This window comes from Panulirus ornatus, chromosome 44 (genome assembly GCF_036320965.1).
Source record: "Panulirus ornatus isolate Po-2019 chromosome 44, ASM3632096v1, whole genome shotgun sequence".
Lineage (NCBI taxonomy): Eukaryota > Metazoa > Arthropoda > Malacostraca > Decapoda > Palinuridae > Panulirus > Panulirus ornatus.
Genome location: NC_092267.1, coordinates 10,235,950 through 10,263,287, shown reverse-complemented (window position 1 = coordinate 10,263,287; position 27,338 = coordinate 10,235,950). Strand labels below are relative to the sequence as shown.

The 27,338-nt window shown below is 41.3% G+C and overlaps 1 protein-coding gene and 1 long non-coding RNA gene across 7 annotated transcripts in view; one reads left to right on the top strand and one right to left on the bottom strand.

The window, feature by feature from the left end:
- The window catches only part of LOC139762728 (uncharacterized), a 33,873-nt gene that overhangs the window by 5,011 nt on the left and 1,524 nt on the right, over window positions 1–27,338 (top strand). The window contains exons 2-3 of the long non-coding RNA XR_011715814.1: window positions 3,843–3,986; window positions 25,153–25,338. This is a non-coding gene — a long non-coding RNA (uncharacterized lncRNA). The remainder of the gene's footprint in view (window positions 1–3,842; window positions 3,987–25,152; window positions 25,339–27,338) is intronic.
- LOC139762727 (uncharacterized) overlaps window positions 19,980–27,338 on the bottom strand; it is a 664,138-nt gene continuing 656,779 nt past the window's right edge. For all 6 annotated transcript variants that reach the window (XM_071687768.1, XM_071687767.1, XM_071687769.1 and 3 more), the window contains 2 exons: window positions 25,124–25,322; window positions 19,980–24,569 (listed from right to left, as the gene is read on the bottom strand). In XM_071687768.1, the coding sequence (XP_071543869.1) occupies window positions 22,435–24,569; window positions 25,124–25,322 (2,334 nt within the window). In that variant the 3' untranslated portion in view covers window positions 19,980–22,434. The remainder of the gene's footprint in view (window positions 24,570–25,123; window positions 25,323–27,338) is intronic.

The following is a 27,338-nucleotide window of genomic DNA, read 5'->3' as shown; positions in this document are numbered from 1 at the left end:
CCCACGCCTCGCAACCATATAACATTGTTGAAACCACTATACCTTCAAACATACCCATTTTTGCTTTCCAAGATAATGTTCTTGACTTCCACACATTTTTCAATGCTCCCAGAACCTTCGCCCCCTCCCCACCCTGTGACTCACTTCCGCTTTCATGGTTCCATCCACTGCTAGATCCACTCCCAAATAGCTAAAACACTTCACTTCCTCCAGTTTTTCTCCATTCAAACTTACCTCCCAGTTGACTTGTTCCTCAACCCTACTGTACCCAATAACCTTGCTCTTATTCACATTTACTCTCAGTTTTCGTCACACACTTTACCAAACTCAGTCACCAGCTTCTGTAGTTTCTCACCCGAATCAGCCACCAGCGCTATATCATCAGCGAACAACAACTGACTCACTTCCCAAGCTCTCTCATCCACAACAGACTACATACTTGCCCCCCTTTCCAAAACTCTTGCATTCACCTCCCTAAACAAATTAAACAACCATGGAGACATCACACACCCCTGCTGCAAACTGACATTCACTGGGAACCAATCACTTTCCTCTCTTCCTACACGTACACACGCCTTACATCCTCGATAAAAACTTTTCACTGCTTCTGACAACTTGCCTCCCACACCATATATTCTTAATACCTTCCAGAGAACATCTCTATCAACTCTATCATATGCCTTCTCCAGATCCATAAATGCTATATACAAATCCATTTGCTTTTCTAAGTATTTCTCACATACAGTCTTCAAAGCAAACACCTGATCCACTCATCCTCTACCACTTCTGAAACCATACTGCTCTTCCCCAATCTGATGCTGTGTACATGCCTTCACCCTCTCAGTCAATACCCTCCCATATAATTTCCCAGGAATACTCAACAAACTTATACCTCTGTAATTTGAGCAATCACTTTTATCCCCTTTGCCTTTGTACAATGGCACCTTGCAAGCATTCTGCCAGTCCTCAGGCACCTCACCATGAGTTATACATACATTGAATAACCTTACGAACCAGTCAACAATACAGTCACCCCCTTTTTTAACAAATTCCACTGCAATACCATCCAAACCCGCTGCCTTTCAGGCTTTCTTCTTCCGCAAAGCTTTTACTACCTCTTCTCTGTTTACCAAATCATTCTCCCTAACCCTCTCACATCACCACTACTTATCACCTCCCCATTAGCCCCCTTCACTGATGTTCCCATTTGTTTCATTGTCTTACGCACTTTATTTACTTCCTTCCAAAACATCTTTTTATTCTCCCTAAGACAAAGCAATAATAAAAATTTCTTAAACATTCTAAGAGAATGTTGCTTAACTTCTCCAGAATTATTTTATTTATTATTTTATTATAACTTCTCCAGAACTGTTTAACATAATTTTCAGCTATGTTTCAGTACCTTGCATTAATACTTCACTTTACTTTTAATGTGTCAAAAAAAGAAATGTTAATAAAAAACACATCTCAAAGACTTAGTTTAACATCCTTCCATTTTAGATTACCACTTGGTGGCATCAGCCTTAGGTATTAAGATACTGCAGATTATATAACAATATAAGACAATGTTAACCTGCTTCACAACAACACAAACTCCAACTGTAGCAATCTATTATTGTCATTTGTGGTAGTGCATAAGAAAACAAACGGGTGCATCGGCGAAGGGGGCTGATGCAGAGGTAATAACAGGTAGTGAGAAGGAGATGAAGTGAGTGTTTTGAAGGTTCTTTAAATGTGTTTGATGATAGAATGGCAGATATAGGGTGTTTTGGTCGAGGTGGTGTGCGAAGTGAGAGGGTCAAGGAGAATGGTTTGATGAACAGAGAAGAGGTAGTGAAAGCTTTGCGGAAGATGAAAGCCAGCAAGATGGCGGGTTTGGGTGGTATTGCAGTGGAATTTATTAAAAAAGGGGTTGACTGTGTTGTTGACTGGTTGGTGAGGATATTCACTGTATGTATGGTACATGGTGAAGTGCCTGATGATTGGCAGACTGCATGCAAAGTGCCATTGTACAAAGGCAAAGGGGATAAAGGTGAGTGTAAAAATTACAGAGGTATAAGTTTGTTGAGTATTCCTGGGAAATTATATGGAAGAGTATTGATTGAGAGGGTGAAGGAAACTACAGAGCATCAGATTGGGGAAGAGCAGTGTGGTTTCAGAAGTGATAGACGATGTGTGGATCAGGTGTTTGCTTTGAAGAACGTATGTGAGAAATACTTAGAAAAACGAATGGATTTGTATGTAGCATTTATGGGTTTGGAGAAAGCATATGATAGAGTTGATAGAGATGCTCTGTTTAAGGTATTAAGAGTATATGGTGTGGGAGGTAAGTTGCTAGAAGCAGTGAAATGTTTTTATCGAGGATGTAAGGCAAGTGTGCGAGTAGGAAGAGAGGAAAGTGATTGATTCCTGGTGAATGTCAGTTTGTGGCAGGAGTGTGTGATGTCTCCAAGGCTGTTTAACTTGTTTATGGATGGGGTTGTTAGGGAGGTGAATGCGGTCTGTTGTGGATGAGAGGGCTTGGGAAGTGAGTCAGTTGTTGTTCTCTGATAATACAGTGCTGGTGGCTGTTTCGGTTGGGAAACTGCAAAAGTTGGTGACTGAGTCTGGTAAAGTGTGTGAAAGAAGAAAGCTGAGAGTAAGTGTGAATAAGAGCAAGGTTATTAGGTACAGTAGGGTTGAGGGACAAGTCAACTGGGAGGTAAGTTTGAATGGAGAAAAACTGGAGGAAGTGAAATGTTTTAGATATCTGGGAGTGGATTTAGCAGCGGATGGAACCATGGAAGCAGAAGTGAGTCACAGGGTGGGGGAGGGGGCGAATGTTCTGGGAGCATTGAAGAATGTGTGGAAGGCTAGAACGTTATCTTGGAATGTAAAAATGGGTATGTTTGAAGGAACAGTGGTTCCAACAATGATATATGATTGCGAGGCTTGGACTATGGATAGGGTTGTGCAGAGGAGGGTGAATGTGTTGGAAATGAGATGTTTGAGGACAGTATGTGGTGTGAGGTGGTTTGATCGAGTAAGTAATGAAAGGGTAAGAGAGATGTGAGATAGTAAAAAGTGTGGTTGAGAGAGCGGAAGAGGGTTTATTGAAATGGTTTGGTCACATGGAGAGAATGAGTGAGGAAAGATTGACAAAGAGGATATATGTGTCAGAGGTGGAAGGAACGAGGAGAAGTGAGAGACCAAATTGGAGGTGGAAGGATGGAGTGAAAAAGATTTTGAGCGATCAGGGCCTGAACATACAGGAGAGTGAAAGGTGTGCAAAGAATAGAGTGAATTGGAACTATGTAGTATAGTGGGGTTGACGTGCTGTCAATGGATTGAACCAGGGCATGTGAAACATCTGGGGTAAACCATGGAAAATTTTGTGGGGCCTGGATGTGAAAAGGGAGCTGTGGTTTCAGTGCATTACACGTGACAGCTAGAGACTGTGAACGAATGTGGCCTTTGTTGTCTTTTTGTAGTGCTACCTTGTGCATGAAGGGGGGAGGGGGTGCCATTTCATGTGTTGCGGGGTATGACGGGAATGGATGAAGGTAGCAAGTGTGAATATTTACATGTGTATATATGTATATGTCTCTCTATGTATATGTATGTATATGTTGAAATGTATAGGTATGTATATGTGCATGTGTGAGCGTGTGTGTATAAATGTGCATATGGGTGGGTTGGGCCATTCTTTTGTTTGTTTCCTTGTGCTACCTCACTAACGTGGGAGACATCAACAAAGTATAGTGAAAAAATAATATAATAGTAGTAGTACATAGCATATATTTTTTTATATAGTTCATTAAGGGATTCTCATTTCTGTTCAGTGATTGATATATTTATTACAGGATTAATTGGAGAAAATTACTAGTTAACGTGAAGTTCAGTTATGGAAGCATAAGACTGGACGCTGTCCAACCTCATGGAGAACCCCTTTTTGACCTCACCCTTCCATGTGGGCAGCATATTGTTAGACAAACTTGTATATAAAGGTAAGTGTCGATAATTATTTCTCAAATTAGATATGTTAATGAATCTTATGCCACTGTATTCATATTGGACCTAATTTCTGCATTTTTTACAGCTTATAGAAATTCTTTATTTACTTCATATAAATTTAAAGCCATTCGTTTATATATTGAATTTTTTTTGGGTATCATTGGGAATTAAAATGTATGAAAATTTAGATGAGATACAAAATGATTTCAGAGAAATGGTTAAATTTTTTTGTGTTGGCTAAATTATTTATGTGGTGCTCTCCTGTTTTTCATCTACTTTATTTTTTTTGTTTTTGTGATTTTAGTTTCAAGATTGTGCCTAAATTGTTTCATTCGTTCATTGTTGTATTAAACCAGATGATTGTTTATATGTTGCATGTAACCATGTAGGCAGGGCAGATAATCCAGAAAGACTGGAGCCTTATTGGTAGGGAATGTACCAACATGAATTTTCTTAGAAAAAATGAAAGCATATTGTATCATGGCACTGCAGAATTTAAAAGGATCAGGGACTGGGAGAGAATTCCACACCTCTACCCTTTAGTCAGTCCTGAAGAATGAACCAAAGAGAATTCATAAGCATCAATGGGAGAGATGAATTTCAAGATAGATGAATCACATGCATTTTATGGTATGTATAGTATGGGAGCAAGAAGGATATCAGTATTAAAAGAAAAAATTGGAATTTGCCAAAGAAAAAATTGGGATTCCATGAAACCCATAAAAGGCACTGTGGTATCATGGCCTGAGGATTCAGGAGGTCGAGAGGCATGCTTTGGATAAAATTAATTGGATTGATGTGTTATGTAGGGAACATGTGCTGTCAGTGCACTGAACCAGTCAGCAGAATGGCAGGGATCTGCTTTGGAGAAAATACAGAAGATGCTCTACAGCCAGGCAATGCCAAGAATGTGCAAGAGATCAGAGATAAGAAGAAAGAAATGGTGCGCAAATTTTTGTATATATGACTTTTAGTGAACCAGAGTTGCTACCAAATTCGTTGTCATTACAGAAATGTTCTAAAATTTCAGGTGGTGATATCACCGACTTGTGAGTTTAAATGTCAGAAACTCTATTACAGAGAAAATTAAAAGTGAATATCCCATCACCAATATTAATCGAAAGGGGGAAGAACCACGTGACAAATGATGGTATTACCAGAACACATAATTCAATTATGTGACAAAATAGAACTTTTAGTGCAATTTCGACAAGACTTTCAAAATTCAGGGGAATCCAATGTTTCCCTGCTCCTGCTTGGAGTGTAGCCTCAAAGCTGCAGAATCCCATTGAAGGGTCCTAGGGTTACATTTTGATAATGATGATAACATTCTTGTTAAGCTTTGATTGTGAATAATGACAGTATTTAAGGGGTTTATTGGGTCTTCAAGCAACACAATATGAATGATAAAGTGTCCCCTTACACGAATTTATGTTGGATGAAACATTTCGTCAAGTTTTACACAACACCCACATCCACATAAGAGCCCGCTACACTGTGCTTACACGTTAGCTGCCCTATGACAGCAATGGCACCCCAGGCCATTGCTGGCCTATGCCATTAACAGTGCACCTGAGAATGGGTTGACTGTCTTTGACAGTAGCCCATGCCTTGCTAAGTCTTTACACACACACACACACACACACACACACACACACACACATACATATGCACTCACTCACTCACTCACTTGATAGAGTGGTACCAGGAGAGTATATAAAGACTAAATGCTCTCAGTTTTTCAGAAAATGAAAAAGTTAACTCTGATCAGATGGCAAAATCACAGTTAAGTTTAGTGTGTAATCTCTTAGGAAAATAATTTGGAAAAAATGCTTACTTAGGCTTAATAATAGAGCCAGTTAGCTGAATTATAGTAAGCTTACTAGATGGAATGAAGAAAGAAAGGGGGGGGTATGAGAAATTTGGTATGGCAGAGAATAAATTGTGGAGTGGTGAAGCGGGTGAAGTGGAATACTTTGAGATGGTTTTAGTATGTGGAATGAGTACAAGTTGGTATGATTAAAGGTGTTAGTTTGAGAGAAATATCACCTATGACATGGGGCAACATAGTTGAAGATTACTGGAGGGAGAGAAATGGTGGAATGGTGTTTGCAAGGGAGGAATGTAAGGTCAGGGATAAGGGGAGACTCTATTGTGGCCACCCCTTTAATTGGAGCTCTTGGTCAGATTGGGCATGAGAGATGTACATAGATGGACAGCTGTTAGATCCTGGATTGTTATTCAACTGGATGCATAGTAGCTTTAGTGTTTTGGAAAAAATTAATGGACAGGAAATTCTTAAACATTTGTTTTAGACCATTTTTCTTTATTTGGAAGTAATGAGAATTTATATCAGTGATATTTGTACTGGATGATGAATATTTTAAGCCAAATGAGAAAAGAGCAATAAAAGAAAATCGAATAAGAGAACTATTAAGGGTAGTAGACATGGAGGAAAAAGTATATTATTTTTGTTATACTTAGTTGCTGTCTCCCACATTAGCAAGGTAGCACAAGGAACAGACAAAAGAATGGCCCAACCCACCCACATACACATGTATATACATAAATGCCCACACATGCAGATATACATACCTATACATTTCAATGTATACATAAATATACATATGTACACATGTACATATTCATACTTGCTGCCTTCATCCATTCCTGTCACCACTCCGCCACACATGTAGTAACACCCCCCTCCCCCTGTGCATGCGCGAGGTAGTGCTAGGAAAAGAAAAAAAAGGCCACATTCGTTCACACTCAGTCTCTAGCTGTCATAAGTAATGCACCAAACCCACAGCTCCCTTTCCACATCCAGCCCCCACAAAACTTTCCATGTTTTACCGTAGATGCTTCACTGCCCTAGTTCAATCCATTGAGAGCATGTCGACCCCAGTATACCACATCGTTCCAATTCACTCTATTGTGTGTATGCCCTTCATCCTCCTGTATGTTCAGGCCCTGATCACTCAGAATCTTTTTCACTCCATCCTTCCACCTCCAGTTTGGTCTCCCACTTTTCCTCGTTCCCTCCACCTCTGACACATATATCCTCTTTGTCAGTCTTTCCTCTTTCATTCTATCCATGTGACCCAACCATTTCGATACACCCTCCTCTGCTCTCCCAACCACATCTTTCTTACCCTTTCGTTACTTATTCCATCAAACCACCTCACACCACATATTGTCCTATAACATTTAATTTCCAGAACATCCATCTTCCTCCGCACAACCCAATCTATAGGCCATGCCTCGCAGCCATATGACATTGTTGGAATCACTATTCCTTCAAACATACCCATTTTTGCTTTCCAAGGTAAAGTTCTCGACTTCCACACATTTTTCAACACTCCCAGAACTTTCGTCCCCTCCCCCACCCTGTGACTCACTTCCGCTTCCATGGTTCCATCCACTGCTAAATCCACTCCCAGATAGCTAAAACACTTCACTTCCTCCAGTTTTTCTCCATTCAAACCTACCTCCCAATTAACTTGTCCCTCAACCCTACTGAACCTAATAACCTTGCTCTTATTCACATTTACTCACAGCTTTCTTCTTTCACACACTTTACCCAACTCAGTCACCAGCTTCTGCAGTTTCTCACCCAAATTACCACCAGCACTGTATCATCAGCAAACAACAACTGACTCACTTACCAAGCCCTGTCATCCACAACAGACTGCATACTTGCCCCTCTCTCCAAAACTCTTGCATTCATCTCCCTAACCACCCCATCCATAAACAAAGCAAGCATCCATGGAGACATCATGCACCCCTGCTGCAAACCGACATTCACTGGGAACCAATCACTTTCCTCTCTTCCTACTTGTACACATGCCTTACATCCTTGGTAGAAACTTTTCACTGCTTCTAGCAACTTACCTCCGATATCATATACCCTTAATACCTTCCTTAAAGAATCTGATATTAAAGAAACAAAATGAATACTAGAGTATAATCAGGTTATGGATGAAAGGAATGGAAAGGTTGCTTTAAACATCAAAACATTATGGTCAGTTAGCATAGGCAAAAACTTTTGCCTACTTGAAAGTGTTGTAGGGTGCTCATTAGAGAAGACAGACCAAGTGAAGGGAGGGAAACGTGTAAAGAAAACACTGATGAGGCAAAAAAAAATGAGGGACAGTTGAATGAGAAGAGTATGAATCGCCAGCAGAGTGAGGCTAGATATAATCATTTAGAGAATAGATTTAGTTGTACTATTGTATATAATAGGTAGGTAGTAGTTGTTAGGCAACCAGCGATTAAGGGGTACATTACTGATACTACTCATGTGGGTATTAGGAGGGTTTGTCATGGCTGTGTTCTGAGCCAGCAATTCATTGGTTGTCAAGTGACACTCCTTTGACCTTTGACCCAGGTAGCTGTCTTTTCTCTCTGCTTCACCCACACAAGGACTGCTGATGTTCTGTCTACAAACATGCAATCTCTCTGTCACAAATAACATTGGACAACACTCAACTCATGCAACTCATTCTTCGCATCTCCAGATTTTCTGTAGCAGTAAGCGCTTTGTGCAAGCCCTGCCTTTTGGCAAAATAGTAGGAGCAATAGATAAAAGTATTAGGTAGGAGCATTAGCTTGGAACATTAGGTAGAAGTTGTATGTTGTAATATTAGGCAGGAATATTAGGTAGACACATTAGGTAGAAGTAGATGGTAGGAAAATTAGGAAAAAGCCAATGAAAACCTTGCGCTAGAGATACCCTCTGCCAGTGGCCTGTTAGAGGTGAGGCATAAAGGCTAAGAAGCCATGTTGGAGTTCAACAGTTATGGAGACTCTTTTCCTGTGGCCACCCTCTTGAGGTATCCTGCTTTAGCATGGTAGTATCAAGAACAAACAAATGAAAGTTTCATGTGCACTCCCTAACTGTCATGAATAATGTAACAAAACTATAGGCTACTGTCCACACCCAAGCCATACAGGTTATTCCTTGTTTATTCCATTCTTAAACAGTTACTGAAAATCAACTCAGTTCAGAGAAATAATATTCGACAGTAAAATCAGGCTAGTATTATTTTTTTTTTCTGTTATACTTTGTCGCTATCTCCCGCGTTAGCGAGGTAGTTTAAGGAAACAGACGAAAGAATGGCCCAACCTACCCACATACACATCTATATACATACACATCAACACAAGTACATATACATATGTATACATCTCAACATATACATATATATACACACACAGACATATACATATATACACATGTACATAATTCATACTGTCTGCCCTTATTCATTCCCGTTGCCACCCCGCCACACATGAAATGACAACCCCCTCCCCCCGCATGTGCGCGAGGTGCACTAGGAAAAGACAACAAAGGCCACATTCGTCCACACTCGCTCTCTAGCTGTCATGTATACTGCACCGAAACCACAGCTCCCTTTCCACATCCAGGCCCCACACAACTTTCCATGGTTTACCCTAGACACTTCACATGCCCTGGTTCAATCCATTGACAGCACATTGACCCCGGTATACCACATTGTTCCAATTCACTCTATTCCTTGCATGCCTTTTACCCTCCTGCATTTTCAGGCCCTGATCTTTCAAAATCTTATTCACTCCATCTTTCCACCTCCAGTTTGGTCTCCCACTTCTCCTCGTTCCCTCCACCTCTGACACATATATCCTCTTTGTCAATCTTTCCTCACTCATTCTCTCCATGTGATCAAACTATTTCAAAACACCCTCTTCTGCCCTCTCAACCACACTCTATTTATTACCACACATCTCTCTTACCCTTTCATTACTTACTCAATCAAACCACCTCACACCACATATTGTCCTCAAACATCTCATTTCCAACACATCCACCCTCCTCTGCACAACTCTATCTATAGTCCACGCCTCGCAACCATATAACATTGTCAGAACTACTATTCCTTCAAACATACCCGTTTTTGCTTTCCGAGATAACATTCTCGCCTTCCACACATTTTCAACGCTCCCAGAACTTTCGCCAAATCCTCCACTCTATGACTCACTTTCGATTCCATGCTTCCATCCGCTGCCAAATCCACTTCCAGATACCTAAAACATGTCACTTCTTCCAGTTTTCTCCACTCAAACGTATCTCCCAGTTGACTTGTCCCTCAACCCTACTGTACCTAATAACCTTGCTCTTATTCACATTTACTCTCAGCTTTCTTCTTTCACACACTTTATCAAACTCAGTCACGAGCTTCTGCAGTTTCTCACCCGAATCAGCCACCAGCACTGTATCATCAGCAAACAACAACTGACTTACTTCCCAAGCTCTCTCATCCACAACAGACTGCATACATGCCCCTCTCTCCAAAACTCTTGCATTCACCTCCCCAGCAACCCCATCCATAAACAAATTAAACAACCATGGAGACATCACGCACCCCTGCCGCAGACTGACATTCACTGAGAACCAATCACTTTCCTCTCTTCCTACTCGTACACATGCCTTACATCATCAATAAAAACTTTTCACTGCTTCTAACAACTTGCCTCCCACACCATATATTCTTAATACCTTCCACAGAGTATCTCTATCAACTCTGTCATATGCCTTCTCCAGATCCATGAATGCTACATACAAATCCATATGCTTTTCTAAGTATTTCTTACATACATTCTTCAAAGCAAACACCTGATCCACACATCCTCTACCACTTCTGAAACCACACTACTCTTCCCCAATCTGATGCTCTGTACATTCCTTCACCCTCTCAATCAATACCCTCCCATACTCAACAAATACTCAACAAACTTATACCTCTGTAATTTGAGCACTCACTTTCATCCCCTTTGCCTTTGTACAGTGGCACTTTGCAAGCATTCTGCCAATCCTCAGGCACCTCACCATGAGTCATACATACATTAAATAACCTTACCAACCAGTGAACAACACAGTCACCCCCTTTTTTAATAAATTCCACTGCAATACCATCCAAACCTGCTGCCTTGCCGGCTTTCATCTTCCACAAAGCTTTTACCACCTCTTCTCTGTTTACCAAATCATTCTCCCTAACCCTCTCACTTTGCACACCACCTCGACCAAAACACCCTATATCTGCCACTCTATCATCAAACACATTCAACAAACCTTCAAAATACTCACTCCATCTCCTTCTCACATCACCACTACTTTTTATCACCTCCCCATTAGCCCCCTTCACTGATGTTCCCATTTGTTCCCTTGTCTTACACACTTTATTTACCTCCTTTCAAAACATCTTTTTATTCTCCCTAAAATTTAATGATACTCTCTCACCCGAACTCCCATTTGCCCTCTTTTTCACCTCTTGCACCTTTCTCTTGACCTCCTGCCTCTTTTGTTTGTACATCTCCCACTCATTTGCATTATTTCCCTGCAAAAATCGTAAATGCCTCTCTCTTCTCTTTCACTAGTAATCTTACTTCTTCATCCCACCACTCACTACCCTTTCTAATCTGCCCACCTCCTACGCTTCTCGTGCCACAATCATCTTTTGCGCAAGCCATCACTATTTCCCTAAATACATCCCATTCCTACCCCACTCCCCTTATGTCCTTTGTTCTCACCTTTTTCCATTCTGTACTCAGTCTCTCCTGGGGAGCAAATTACATGAATCCTTTTTGAGAAGGACTTTGGGATTTATTATTCAGGGATGGGATATCAGACCAAGTATTATTATAGTTACGAGAATTAATCTTACTAAGATGAAATCAAATATAGCTTTTCATGAGGAATACAAGTTAGCAAGGAGAAATTGTGGTGTTTACTGTTTTCAGAATTGTGAATAGTTATGGCTTTTTCAGTATGGATTGAATAAATAACTGCAGAAAAACCAGTTTTATTGTCTTGATGGTTTACAGCCCTCCAAAAAAGTTGAATGGAGTATATGGGATATGGTGTGGGAGATAAGCTGTTAGAGGCAGTGAAAAGTTTTTACAAGGATGTAAGGCATGTGTACAAATAGGAAGAGAGGAGAGTAATTGGTTCTCTGTGAAGGTCAGTCTTTGATGTTACAATAACTGTGCCTCTTGTCCACACAAGATAACCAAGCAGGATGAATCAGAGAGAAGACAATCCTCTACATCGTGTATTCTCATTTCAATCCAACAACAACATGATAAAGTGCCTCTTGTGGCCAAACCCAACATTGAAACAAAATGACTTAGCTTTGCATAAACACAACTAAAATGAATTATTTATTGTTACATCATCTCCCTTTTTCCTTACAAAACTGTACATGCATACAAAATATATACAACAATAAATGACAAAATATTTACAGCTACTTCTAAAGCAGATGGATTTGTATGCAGCATTTATGGATCTGGAGAAGGCATATGATAAGAGTTGATAGAGATGCTCTGTGGAAGGTATTAAGAATATATGGTGTGGGAGGCAAGTTGTTAGAAGCAGTGAAAAGTTTTTATCGAGGATGTAAGGCATGTGTACGTGTAGGAAGAGAGGAAAGTGATTGGTTCTCAGTGAATGTTGGTTTGCGGCAGGGGTGCGTGATGTCTCCATGGTTGTGTAATTTGTTTATGGATGGGGTTGTTAGGGAGGTGAATGCAAGAGTTTTGGAAAGAGGGGAAAGTATGCAGTCTGTTGTGGATGAGAGAGCTTGGGAAGTGAGTCAGTTGTTCGCTGATTATACAGTGCTGGTGGCTGATTCGGGTTAGAAACTACAGAAGCTGGTGACTGAGTTTGGTAAACTGTGTGAAAGAAAAAAGCTGAGAGTAAAAGTGAATAAGAGCAAGGTTATTAGGTACAGTAGGGTTGAGGGAGAAGTCGATTGGGAGGTAAGTTTGAATGGAGAAAAACTGGAGGAAGTGGTGTTATAGATATCTGGGAGTAGATTTGGCAGCGGATGGAACCATGGAAGCGGAAGTGAATCATAGGGTGGGGGAGGGGATGAAAGTTCTGGGAGCTTTGAAGAATGTGTGGAAGTCGAGAACAATATCCTGGAAAGCAAAAATGGGTATGTTTGAAGGAATAGTGGTTCCAGCAGATATATGTTTGCAAGGCATGGGCTATAGATAGAGTTGTGCAGAGGAGGGTGGATGTGCTGGAAATGAGATGTTTGAGGACAATTTGTGGTGTGGGGTGGTTTGATCTAGTAAGTAATGAAAGGGTAAAAGAGATGTGTGGTAATAAAAAGAGTGTGGTTGAGAAAGCAGACAAGGGTGTTTTGAAATGGTTTGGTCACATGGAGAGAATGAGTGAGGAAAGATTGACAAAGAGGATATATGTGTTAGAGGTGGAGGGAACGAGAAGTGGGAGACCAAATTGGAGGTGGAAAGATGGAGTGAAAAAAATTTTGGGTGATTGGGGAGAGTGAAAGGCGTGCAAGGAATAGAGTGCATTGGAATGATGTGGTATACTGGGGTCGACATGCTGTCAGTGGATTGAACCAGGGCATGTGAAGCATCTAGGGTAAACCATGGAAAGCTCTGTGGGGCCTGGATGTGTAAAGGGAGCTGTGGTTTCGGTGCATTATACATGACAGCTAGAGACTGAGTGTGAATGAATATCGCCTTTGTTGTCTTTTCCTAGTGCTACCTCGCACACATGAGGGGGGGAGGGGGTTGTTATTTCATGTGGGGTGGCGACGCGAATGAATAAGGGCAGACAGTATGAATTATGTACATGTGTATGTATTTATATGTCTGTGTGTGTATATTTATGTATATGTTGAGATGTATAGATATGTATATGTGCTTGTGTGGACGTGTATGTATATAGATGTGCATGTGGGTGGGTTGGGCCATTCTTTCGTCCATTTCCTTGCGCTACCTCACTAACGTGGGAGACAGTGACAAAGTATAATGAAAAATATCAAAAAATATAATTTCTAATAATCAGTGACATAATCAGAGAACCTCTTAGGAGGCTTGACACACCTTCCTGAACTAGTTTTAAGTACATTGTCATTCATTACTGGAGTATCGGGTTATTGACATGGTACTCCTGTTTCTGAATATAATTGTGAAGGCCTTCTTTCACATTAGCATCACCACTGGCCTTATCCTCACCTGACACCACCTGTTGCCCAGGTCTGCCCTTAGCTATATCTGTGATGGGGTCCCCATTCATTATTCTTACTGGAGAGACATGAACATCTCATGTGACATCTATTCCTCCCTACTATTCTACCATCCCCCTTTTTTACCTTTCATGACCTGGCATATAACTGTTTAGTTACATATTTCATCTTCCATCTCGTAACTCCAAGCTTGAATGGTTTAAGTCTGACAGTATCATCTTCACATAATTTAGGAAGGTCATGAGCTTTAACATTGTAATAAGATGCCTGTTTCTTCTATACATCTTTCAGTTTATCTACCTCATGCTCTCCAGCTTTACTGTATGGCTTTAGTTAATTTCCTACATTAGGTACAATAGTTTTTGTTCTACACACCATTCTTTGAACAGGGCTTGTGGTGGTACCCTGTGGGGCATGTTCTTAATGTTCAGGAGAGCAAGATATTGGTCTTTCTTATGTTCAGTCTTTCTTAACAAATTCTTAGCACTTTTGACAGCAGACTCAACCTTGCCATTTACCTCGCTGCTGTAAGGCGAGATGGTCTAATGGCTGATTCCGCATCTACTGGTGAACTTTAACATTGTTTCTGAGATCATGTGAGGACCATTATCACTTATCATTTCATTAGGAATTCCATATCTAGCACAGTGTGCCTTGATTTTAGTAACATAAGATCGAGCATTAGTGTCATACAATCTATCATTCTCCCAAAAGTTAGAAAAATACAATACAATCACAAAACCCACAGGATTTTGCCATATTCCTGAGAGTAGCCATTTTTTTTTCTTTTTTTTTTGCTTTGTCGCTGTCTCCCGCGTTTGCGAGGTAGCACAAGGAAACAGACAAAGAAATGGCCCAACCCACCCCCATACACATGTATATACGTACGTCCACACACGCAAAATATACATACCTACATAGCTTTCCATGGTTTACCCCAGACGCTTCACATGCCCTGATTCAATCCACTGACAGCACGTCAACCCCGGTATACCACATCGATCCAATTCACTCTATTCCTTGCCCCCCTTTCACCCTCCTGCATGTTCAGGCCCCGACCACAAAAAATCTTTTTCACTCCATCTTTCCACCTCCAATTTGGTCTCCCACTTCTCCTCATTCCCTCCACCTCCAACACATATATCCTCTTGGTCAACCTTTCCTCACTCATTCTCTCCATGTGCCCAAACCATTTCAAAAATTTCTGCTCTCTCAACCACGCTCTTTTTATTTCCACACATCTCTCTTACCCTTACGTTACTTACTCGATCAAACCACCTCACACCACACATTGTCCTCAAACATCTCATTTCCAGCACATCCATCCTCCTGCGCACAACTCTATCCATAGCCCACGCCTCGCAACCATACAACATTGTTGGAACCACTATTCCTTCAAACATACCCATTTTTGCTTTCCGAGATAATGTTCTCGACTTCCACACATTCTTCAAGGCTCCCAGAATTTTCGCCCCCTCCCCCACCCTATGATCCACTTCTGCTTCCATGGTCCCATCCGCTGCCAGATCCACTCCCAGATATCTAAAACACTTTACTTCCTCCAGTTTTTCTCCATTCAAACTTACCTCCCAATTGACTTGACCCCCAACCCTACTGTACCTAATAACCTTGCTCTTATTCACATTTACTCTTAACTTTCCTCTTTCACACACTTTACCAAACTCAGTCACCAGCTTCTGCAGTTTCTCACATGAATCGGCCACCAGCGCTGTATCATCAGCGAACAACAACTGACTCACTTCCCAAGCTCTCTCATCCCCAACAGACTTCATACTTGCCCCTCTTTTCAAAACTCTTGCATTCACCTCCCTAACAACCCCATCCATAAATAAATTAAACAACCATGGAGACATCACACACCCCTGCCGCAAACCTACATTCACTGAGAACCAATCACTTTCCTCTCTTCCTACACGTACACATGCCTTACACCCTTGATAAAAAGTTTTCACTGCTTCTAACAACTTGCCTCCCACACCATATATCCTTAATACCTTCCACAGAGCATCTCTATCAACTCTATCATATGCCTTCTCCAGATCCATAAATGCTACATACAAATCCATTTGCTTTTCTAAGTATTTCTCACATACATTCTTCAAAGCAAACACCTGATCCACACATCCTCTACCACTTCTGAAACCACACTGCTCTTCCCCAATCTGATGCTCTGTACATGCCTTCACCCTCTCAATCAATACCCTCCCATATAATTTACCAGGAATACTCAACAAACTTATACCTCTGTAATTTGAGCACTCACTCTTATCCCCTTTGCCTTTGTACAATGGCACTATGCACGCATTCCGCCAATCCTTAGGCACCTCACCATGAGTCATACATACATTAAATAACCTTACCAACCAATCAATAATACAGTCACCCCCTTTTTTAATAAATTCCACTGCAATACCATCCAAACCTGCTGCCTTGCCGGCTTTCATCTTCCACAAAGCTTTTACTACCTCTTCTCTGTTTACCAAATCATTTTCCCTAACCTCTCACTTTGCACACCACCTTGACCAAAACACCCTATATATGTAATATTTATTTGTTTATTTTACTTTGTCGCTGTCTCCCGCGTTAGTGAGGTAGCACTAGGAAACAGATGAAAGAATGGCCCAACCCACCCACATACACATGTATATACATACACGTCCACACACGCAAATATACATACCTATACATCTCAATGTATACATATATATACACACACAGACATATACATATATACACATGTGCATAATTCATACTGTCTGCCTTTATTTATTCCCATCGCCACCCCGCCACACATGAAATAACAACCCCCTCTCCCCGCATGTGTGCGATGTAGTGCTAGGAAAAGACAACAAAGGCCACATTCATTCACACTGAGTCTTTAGCTGTCATGTATAATGCATCGAAACCACGGCTCCCTTTCCACATTCAGGCCCCACAGAACTTTCCATGGTTTACCCCAGACACTTCACATGCCCTGGTTCAATCTATTGACAGCACGTCGACCCCGGTATACCACATCGCTCCAATTCACTCTATTCCTTGCATGCCTTTCACCCTCCAGCATGTTCAGGGCCCGATCACCCAAAATCTTTTTCACTCCATCTTTCCACCTCCAATTTGGTCTCCCACTTCTCCTCGTTCCCTCCACCTCTGACACATATATCCTCTCGGTCAATCTTTCCTCTCTCATTCTTTCCATGTGACCAAACCATTTCAAAACACCCTCTTCTGCTCTCTCAGCCACACTCTTTTTATTACCACACATCTCTCTTACCCTATTATTACTTAATCAAACCACCTCACACTACATATTGTCCTCAAACATCTCATTTCCAGCACATCCACCCTCCTCTGCACAACTCTATCTATAGCCCATGCCTTGCAACCATATAACATTGTTGGAACCACTATTCCTTCAAACATACCCATTTTCGCTTTCCAAGATAATGTTCTCAACTTTCACACGTTCTTCAACGCTCCCAGAACTTTCGCCCCCCTCCCCCACCCTATGATTCACTTCTGCTTCCATGGTTCCATCCGCTGCCAAATCCACTCCCAGATATATAAAACACTTCACTTCCTCCAGTTTTTCTCCATTCTAACGTACCTCCCAGTTGACTTGTCCCTCAGCCCTACTGTACCTAATAACTTGCTCTTATTCACATTTACTTTCAGCTTGCTTCTTTCACACACTTTACCAAACTCGGTCACCAGCTTCTGCAGTTTCTCACCCGAATCAGCCACCAGCACTGTATCATCAGCGAACAACAACTGACTCACTTCCTAAGCTCTCTCATCCACATTAGACTGCATACTTGCCCCTCTTTCCAAAACTCTTGCATTCACCTCCCTAACAACCCCATTTATAAACAAATTAAACAACCATGGAGACATCAAACACCCTCTGCCTTGCCGGCTTTCATCTTCCGCAAAGCAATTCCACTGCAATACCATCCAAACCCTCTGCCTTGCCGGCTTTCATCTTCCGCAAAGCTTTTACTACCTCTTCTGTTTATCAAATTATTCTCCCTAACCCTCTCACTTTGCACACCACGTCGACCAAAACATCCTATATCTGCCACTCTATCATCAAACACATTCAAGAAACCTTCAAAGTACTCACTCCATCTCCTTCTCACATCACCACTACTTGTTATCACCTCCCCATTAGCCCCCTTCACTGAAGTTCCCATTGATTCCCTTGTCTTACGCACTTTATTTACCTCCTTCCAAAACATCTTTTTATTCTCCCTAAAATTTAATGATACTCTCTTACCCCAACTCTCATTTGCCCTCTTTTTCACCTCTTGCACCTTTCTCTTTATGTATATATGTATATATATGAGCGGATGGACCATTCTTCATCTGTTTCCTGGCGCTACCTCACTGACGTGGGAAGGGGTGATGAAGTATGATAAATGAATAAATAATAATCAAATATTCAATGAAAAAATGAGGGCACAGCCTGGATGGTACTTAGGCAGAGACATGCTCTTTAGAGAAAAGAAATATTTTAATGGCAGGGACGCAACAGTGATCATTTCTTGATGATTACAATGCCAGAGTAACCAGAGCTCATAACAAGATGCTAGGTAAGAAGAACTGTTTTAATATCAAGTGTGGACAAGGATGGTTAGAATAAGATGAGGGATGAAACTGTAAATGCCAGTAATATAGAAATGTTTTAAAAGCTAATTAATTGTAAAGGAAGTTCACGAAATAGGCCAATGTTGTGCACTTTCGTCATGTTGTATAAAGAGGTAATTACACATGGGCACACTGAAACATTAGTGTAAAATACCCTTCATACCACATAAAACTCTCCCTATAATGCCCCTCCTTTGCTACCCAGTATTACTTCTACCTAATGCTCCTTCCTGATGTTCCAAGTGCTTATCACAGGAATTCTAGAGTTGCAAAGAATGAACTGTATGAATTAAGTGTTGTCATGTGTTATGTGTGACAAGGAGATATTGTATGTTTGTAGACAGAATGCCAATAGCCCATGTGTGGGTGAGGTAGAAAGAAAAGACAGCTACCAGGTCAAAGAACCTAAATACACAAGATTTATCATGATGGTGACCATTTAGTACTGCACAGTACATTAGTATCCAGGTTAGCTTTTTATGTATGCACTGAAAAGCTTCCACATCAGTGTTCTATCTCTTGTCGTGAATGTTTTCATATCATTCATCTTATTTTTTGACAAAATAATTGATACTTTATCAACGAGTTCTCCATATAGTAGCTTTTCATTTAAAATTGCTCCCCAGTCTTTAACTCTGTCTTCCTAAATTTCCTGTCTGGTTGGTCTTTATAGTCAAGCAACTGTTACATGTAATATCCCTAGGTGACTTAGGTGTTCAAATTTCACTAAATTAAATTCCTTTAGCTTCTCGTGCATTCATTCCTTATTTAATTGTACATGTATATATGAACATTTTGGCTTGAATTATTTCAATTTTTACATAATTTTGAGTAATATAAGACAGCTTACTAATTTAGTGGCTCAGTCATGTTTGCTTTGAAGTATGGGCAATAAATTTGGCTTTTATCACAATGGCCATGACTAATTGTACTATGAATCACATTTCTGAGACTAATGACCAAGAGTGATAGAAAAATACTGGCTGGTTAAAGCTCATGCAGTTTGTACTGTAATTAGGAGTGAATTAAGATATGAGGTTTTACTGTATTTAAGATATGCGTGTTTAAAAACTCCACCTCCAAAGTGAAAAAAATGCAAAGCAGTATACTAAATGTATTACCATGTAACTGAAAGTTTTCTGTAGTATGGTAATGAATAGACCTGGATGCAAGATTTCACGTGATGTTTACCCAAACATCTAATATCACAAGTATTGATAAAAAGAATTATTATTACCCAGGTTAAAGTGAAAGACTATGGACATGAAAGAGGAGGAAATCAGAAAACAATTTTATTCATATATCGTATGTACAAACCCTTAACCAAAAAACCAATCTCGTATGTTACAATCAATATGAACATTCTGTGAAAGCAATATATAAACGCATCTGTATTCTACAAACATACAAAAACAAAGTCATAAACTACAATGTACAACAATCAAAATAAATACATAAATGTACAATGCCTGAGTGACTATCATCACTCGTTAATAAGTGCCATATTATCTATGACACTTCTATACATAACTTCAAAAAATACTGAAAACAGGAGTTGCAGTACATCATAACTTGTGCCACATATGAACAACTGCTTTATGGTCCTGCTACAACACATACAGGCCATGTAATTATATAGGTGGGACTTGATGCTGTTTCACCCGAATGACAAAACAAGCACAGCCCTCGGAGTTTGATAGGCATGTTTTACTTCAGTTTTATCACATTTGCAACTATGTAATATACTATAATGACAAAGGTACAAGTAGCATCAAACCCCGATTATGAGTCTGCAATATGGCATTAGGACACAAGAAAGATAAAAACTAATAAATTTGAATACTGCAAGTTAGTCACACACATTTAAGAAATAAGAAACAGTAAAGCTCTATTGTCCATGTCACAGCAGTCAATGTACTGGCTGGATGCCAGTGTAGTCTAATCTTCCATGGGCACCCAGAGTTTATGAGGGCCTCTTAGAATGGCATAGTGTAAAGCACCTTTGAGAAAATATTCAGGCATCCATGACATACAGGGGTCCAATCCTCAAGGAACATTTTTGAGAAATGCCTTTTCTTTCTTAGGATACAGCTATTTATAAGACTGAATAGATATTTGATTAACCATTTGGAATGAACCTGTACAAGTGCAGTATAAACTCTCAAGAATAAACGATTGTTGCTTTTGTTAGATTATCAAATAAAAGCCATAATGACTGATACCCCTATAAGTTTAACAAATTTTGAATATAAGTTGATTTGCAATAAAAAATTAAAAAAATTAACAGCAGAATTTAGACTCAAAAATAAGCTGAAACCAGTAAATCAAAATGTCTTATGTATGTGATGGATTCACATATTTCAGTATGAACAGAATGAAATTGTGATGAGGAATTTTAGTTTTTGGCACTGTTTACTTTTTGCAACACATAAAACTGAACCAATATTAAAAGTGTTAATGAACTTTTTAAATCCTACATATCAGCTGAACAGTTCTTAAAATGTAATATCAAGAGGTTCTACAGTAAAGAATGAATAATGTTAGAGTTGATTGCATGTTTAATTTGAATAATTTAACCATTGATTATTTGAATGAATTTGTATCTTCTGGAAAAATATATATTCATGCTCAGTCTAGACCCAAGTGACATTTAATGAATTACATTGAAGATCAGCCGTAAAATTGACATTTCAAAGCTAATATATTCATAGCCGCAACTCTATCAACCGGGAAATATATAGCCTCATGATACTGTAGAAAAACATTATCATAAATACAATTCAAGCCATTCAAACACCAGATGCAATTGTTTTTTTCCATTAGGACAAAACAACCATGAAAAGCCCACAAAAGGTCAGTGTTAAACTACTCCATTTATTACCATCGAATACACTTTTTATAGAAGGTTCTGGACAGAAACTTTGGACAGGAATGATTGCATGTATCCTGTAAGAGAAAATTTCAGTCACGTAATATTTCCAATAATACCCATATATTTTACAAGACCCACCTTTTAACGTAAAGGAGTTGTAATAAGCCATGGAAGACAAATTTGGCACTTCATTCAGGCTCTAGTTATAAGTGACTTAATACTAGGGCCGCGATCCTAGTCAGGGTCAGTATGCTGATGGGACGATGGGCATGAAGGAGGAATGAACCTGTTGTCATACATTAGTCTCATATGCACACGCACAATGTACACACACACACACACACACACACACACACACACACACACACACACACTACTTGTTTCTATTTATCATTTACTTTTCTTATTTAGATATATATCACATGTGTGGAGTTCAGGCTGACCCTTTAAAGGTTATGTGACATGTTAGATATTCCATAAATGTTTTTCTATGGTACAGTGATGAAAATGTCACAATCTATACATGTTACTAACTCTATCACTCATTAACTGTAAAATATAATTCTGCTGGATTTCTTAAACATATCTCATATACAATTATGAGCTAAGAAAGTTAATGAGCATGAGAGTTGTTCTTAAGGAGGGTGTGGCACTGCCCAACAATACTGGTGCGGCTAGGCCCTGTGTTGGCACTCTCTCTGGTAGAGGACCACCAGGGCCGCGAGGTAGACAGCTCTGCAGCCAGGAAAATAAAGCGCAGGACCAAGGCAAGACACAGGCCTGGCCCCGCAGAGCACTACTCTGTCACTACTAAGCGCACTTGGCTGCTGCATAGCTGGGGTGGACTGGTATCAGATACCATCATGAAATGATACAGTTTTTATCCTTTTCTCCAAATTTCTTTCGTGAAGATGGGGATCCTGGTGTTTGAGAGGCTCCAGCCTGGCGTCTAGCATAAGCCAGAGCATCATTAGGCACATAACTTATACGAACGCCACCATAAGCTCTTCTTGGAGGTAGCTCATAATCAAATTCATCTGAAGAAGATGATGAACAAGTGGAACACACAGATTCATTGTCCCATTCGGCTTCTTCCAGTCCTGGAGCTGATGGTGTTTTCCGAGGAGTCTGACCAGCAGCTGGAGGGGCAGAACCTGAATATGAGCGTGATCTTGGGAACCCATTTGATCCATGGGATCTTGAATGATGCTGACGCTCTGGAGCTGCACCTGCAACTGGTGCAACTTCTAAGGCAGTGGGTGCTGACCCAGAAGATGATGATGATGAGGATGAATCACGGGGATCTTGAGATGGATCTTGACGATTAGCAGCTTCTCCTCCAACTTGTGCAGGGTCAAATCTCACTGACCGATTTTGTCTGTCTTTTTGGCGAGAAGAGAGAGAGCTTTTTCTAGGTGCACCAGGGGTTGGGGTGTTGGTTGGTGATGTGGAAGCTGAAGATTCACCATGCTGACTCAAGTCAGGCATTGATGCATGTGCTGGGGAGGCACGTCCTCTGGTGGCCTCTTGTGATGCCAGCAGTGCTTCCAAATTCAGGTCAGACAGTGCAGAAAGGTCCAGTGGCTGTCGACGAGCAGCACTTGATAATACATCAGAGTTCTGCAAAAGGGCTTCTAGTGTACCTGGTGAACTTGTGGCAGCGACTTCCCGTAAAAGATTGATTCCCTGCTCAGCAAGAATGCGACCCAGGGACCGCTCTAGCACCAAACGATCTAGTCCAGCTCCAACAAGTTCAACTCCACGCTGCACCACCTTTTCTGCTGGTATGTTTTCCCCTGTCTCACCTGTTGGTGTAGATGTAAGAGGTTGTTTTGGTTGGGAAGGAGGAGAGTGAGGGCTTGTCTGACAAGATGAAGACACTGTGCTTCCATCAGTTCCTCGAAATTCTAATGCACGTCGTCCCATCTTTGGAGACTGCTGCAGCTGTAAAGCCTTACGTCCCATTTTTGGTGAACGCATGAGAGGGTTTGGCTGCCCTTGTCCCCTTATCTCTTCACTACTTACTGCAGCCACAGTCCGATGACTGGGTCTTGGTGAGCCAATATCTGAGGCAGCACGTGAACTACCTACCTCAGAAGGGACATGTGATGACCCTGCCTCTGAAGGACCACGTGGGGAATCACCACAAGAAGAATCCAGTGGATGTCTGAGTGGGTCTTGTTTTAAAGATTGTGCAGACTGTAGCCGAGGGGATCGAGGAGAATGAGGTGATACTGGAGAAGAAACATTTTCAGTGGGTCGATGCTGCTGTACTGAATTTTCCAATGATGCACTGGACATCGGTGAGCGTGGACTAGAGGCAAAAGGTACATATATGTGAGTATTTGGCTGAGGCATGCCATGGATACCAGACATAGAGGGTTCTCTTGAAAGTGGAGTTCCCTGCCGCGGTCTCTCTAAATCCCGAATCTGAAAGGAATTTTCTCTGGATATATGAGGCGGAGGACCTGCAACACTGGACGGTTTTCTAGTGAGGTGAGGTGACCGAGGACTTGTTGCCTCAGCAGTCTCAGCTGGATTTTCCATCAGTGGTGATGTGGCCAAAGCCCGCCGTCGCATTTTGGGTGATTTAGACACCACTTGTATTTCTGGCACAGGTGATTTAATCCCCTTACGTCCAGGCAACGGTGAAGTAGTGTCACTCTGATCAGATGTAGAATCATGGTTAATGTGCTTTGGAGGTCTGGGGGCATGAGGTGATGTTAATGTAGAATCTGAGGCATCATAAGATAAAGAGGCTCGTCGCTCTACGCTTGAGGTTTGTCTGGGCTGTGGTGGGGGCGCCTGGGATCCAACTGGGGTGTTAGCATTGCTGTCAGATGGTGTGGGAGGCTCACCCTTGCTACAAGCAATTGAACAAAAGATGGCTCCTCTTCTTGGTAGGAAGGGTCGGCCCAAGAGTGAAGCATGACATGTGTGACAGCAAAAACATTCTTCAGTGGCATGCCAATGTTGACCTTCATGTGTCATTTGACCTGTAAAGAGAAATATATATTCTTATTATTATTATAATCATTATCATTATTATTATTATTATTATTATTATTATTATTATTATTATTATTATTATACTTGATTGCTGTTTTCCCATTAGTGCGGTAGCACAAGGAAACAGACAAAGAAAGACCCATCCACTCATATATACACATATATACGTACACATACATATACATATCAACATATACATACATATACATATCAATATATACATATACATACGCATACACATGTATATTTTCATACTCGCCTTCCTCCATCTCTGGCGCTAACCTGCTCCACTGAAAACAGCATCACCACTCCCTGCATCAGAGAGGTAGCGCCAGGAAACAGACGGAGAATGGTCACATCCCCTCACACTGGGGTTATATAATTCTCATCTTATTTTCTTGATGTTCTTCCATTCTTTCCCTTATTGTCCCTTTGTTGCTTCACTCTTTTTCACCCCCACCCCCTCTCTCTCCTGTCATCCCACTTTTCCTTATTCCACCATATTTTCTTCCCTTCCTTATCCACAGTGCAGTAGGCTAACCTTGATCAACCCCTATGGGCTCGCCGCAGGTGTCGCAGTATTCAGCAAACATGGCATCAAAGCAGTGGAGACAGAAGGGTCGTCCATCCCTCATGATATACCTCTGGCCACCCAGCTGACGGTCACATTCGAAGCAAGCAAAGTGCTTCATGTGCCATGCACGACCCTCCGCTTCTGTGCATTCGTCCGCCAGGATGATCTGGAAAAGAATGGAGGTGAGTAAAGGATTTTCACCAGGAGGCAGGTTTGCAAGTTGGAACATGATGTTTATGTACGCTTCATTTAGACCTGCCTTGGGCATCCATTATGATATATTAATTGAGAACTTGGGCAATATTTCCATGGGCATCTGGTGGTCACTATGTGTTGAGAAAGTAATTTTGTAGACTGGATAATCAAGATGAGCTGAAGTTTTGACTATATGCCATTGTGGGGGTAATGTAGTTGGGAACGATGTGAGATTTGGTAGGAAGAGCAAGAGGCAGTAAAACATAAAGTAGAGGAAAAGGAAGTTTGGTATAAGAGAAGGAACTACATCATAAAGAGGTGATCCAGACAAACTGGGGAATATGGCAGGTTAGAATAAGGATTGAAGATAATGTTGGAGAATTTTGTAGCCCAACATTAGTGATCAGGAGTATGAATGAATTCAGTTACTGATAATAGAGAAAAGTTATATGTCTCATTAACATGGTTAAGATCTTGTCAACAATTTCACAAAGAGGTCTTCTACACCACGAGGATGACCTCCTCCGTGAGTGTGACTTCTCCCTCCACATAACGAGAGCAAGACGTTGGCTAATCCTGTTAATGGAGGTGCGACTCTTGAGACGCGGACGTTAATTAACTTGTTACTGTTAACGGGCGATATAATGTCCCTCTTACATGCCTGTCTGGGGAACCACGCCTCCTGGCACCCCCTCCTTAGCCCGTCCGGGGACCCAAGCTTCATAGCACCCTCTTCCACGCCTGTCTGGAGGCCCACGCCTCATAGAAACTTCCCCTGTCATGCCCGTTTGGGCAGCCACGCCTTTTACTACACCCCCCCCACACACACACACCTAACACCTGTTGTCTTACCATCTGTTTGGAAAGGGAAGCAAGTCAGAGAATAATACCATTTTCTGATTTATTGATGACCCTAATGGACTTCTCAGATGTGGTAAGAAACACTAAAGTAGAGAGTCAAGAGCACTTTATAGCAGGAACACGACAGTTTTAGAGAAACACATCAGTGCAGCCTTTCGTGACAGGGTACATGAGCAGCTATACATCAGAATCAGCAAGTCATTCTCTTAGCTTAGTTAAAACCACCACCTGAACAAAGGCCATTTCATTTCACAGAAGTATTCCACACAACTCTGACTCGAAAAGTATATAAAAAGTAATTTCATCTTAGTAAACAGCAAGATAACTGATTCTGTAGGGGAGAGGCCTTTGCCCCAGGGATCCCCTTGAGAGGGGCATCTGTCTGTCTTGAAGCCTTGGCAGTGGCAGCAGAGGAGGCCCTAGCTAGACTGCTTGATTAAATGAACGGACTTCACTCACGGCCCGTGTGATGACTTGGGGATATAATCTTCTCAGTTACTGGGATTACAACTCTTTAGGGTCCCCGCCACACCCAGGCCATTCATCACGATTATAGGGGGTGCGGGGGACAGGCGGGGTGAGAGAAGAAGGATGGAAGTACAAACAGAGAAGTGATAATATCAAGGGAATTACATCAGGAGGGGGGATTAAGGTGGGGGAGGGGAGAGATGACGGTATAGTCGTATGGTAAAGATATGTTAAGCTGGAGGAGATAAACGAGGCAGGGAGGAACGAGGGTGAAGGAGGTAGGAACCATGATGAGGAAGAACACTGATCAGACAGGGGAAAGAAAAGAGATCCGGCAGGGGAGGATAATGAGAGAGGGAACGAAAACTTAGCAAGGTATGGTGACAGGGGAGAATGTGATTAAATGATGTTTAGGAGTCTGAAATTTGTTTATGTAAGGGGAGGAGGAGGAAAGTGCGGTGTATGGCGTAGACAAGGAGTCTAAACGAATAGAAGATAACCTCAGCATGGGTATTAGACGCCGTAGGTGGCAGCAGTAACAACATTGTCGGGTAGACAAGAAGCTGTCACTGGTGACAGTGACACCACCAGGAGTCATGACCACGAAACGTGAACATGTTTTGCACTTGTGGAATCTTTGGTTGGGCCTGAGGATCGG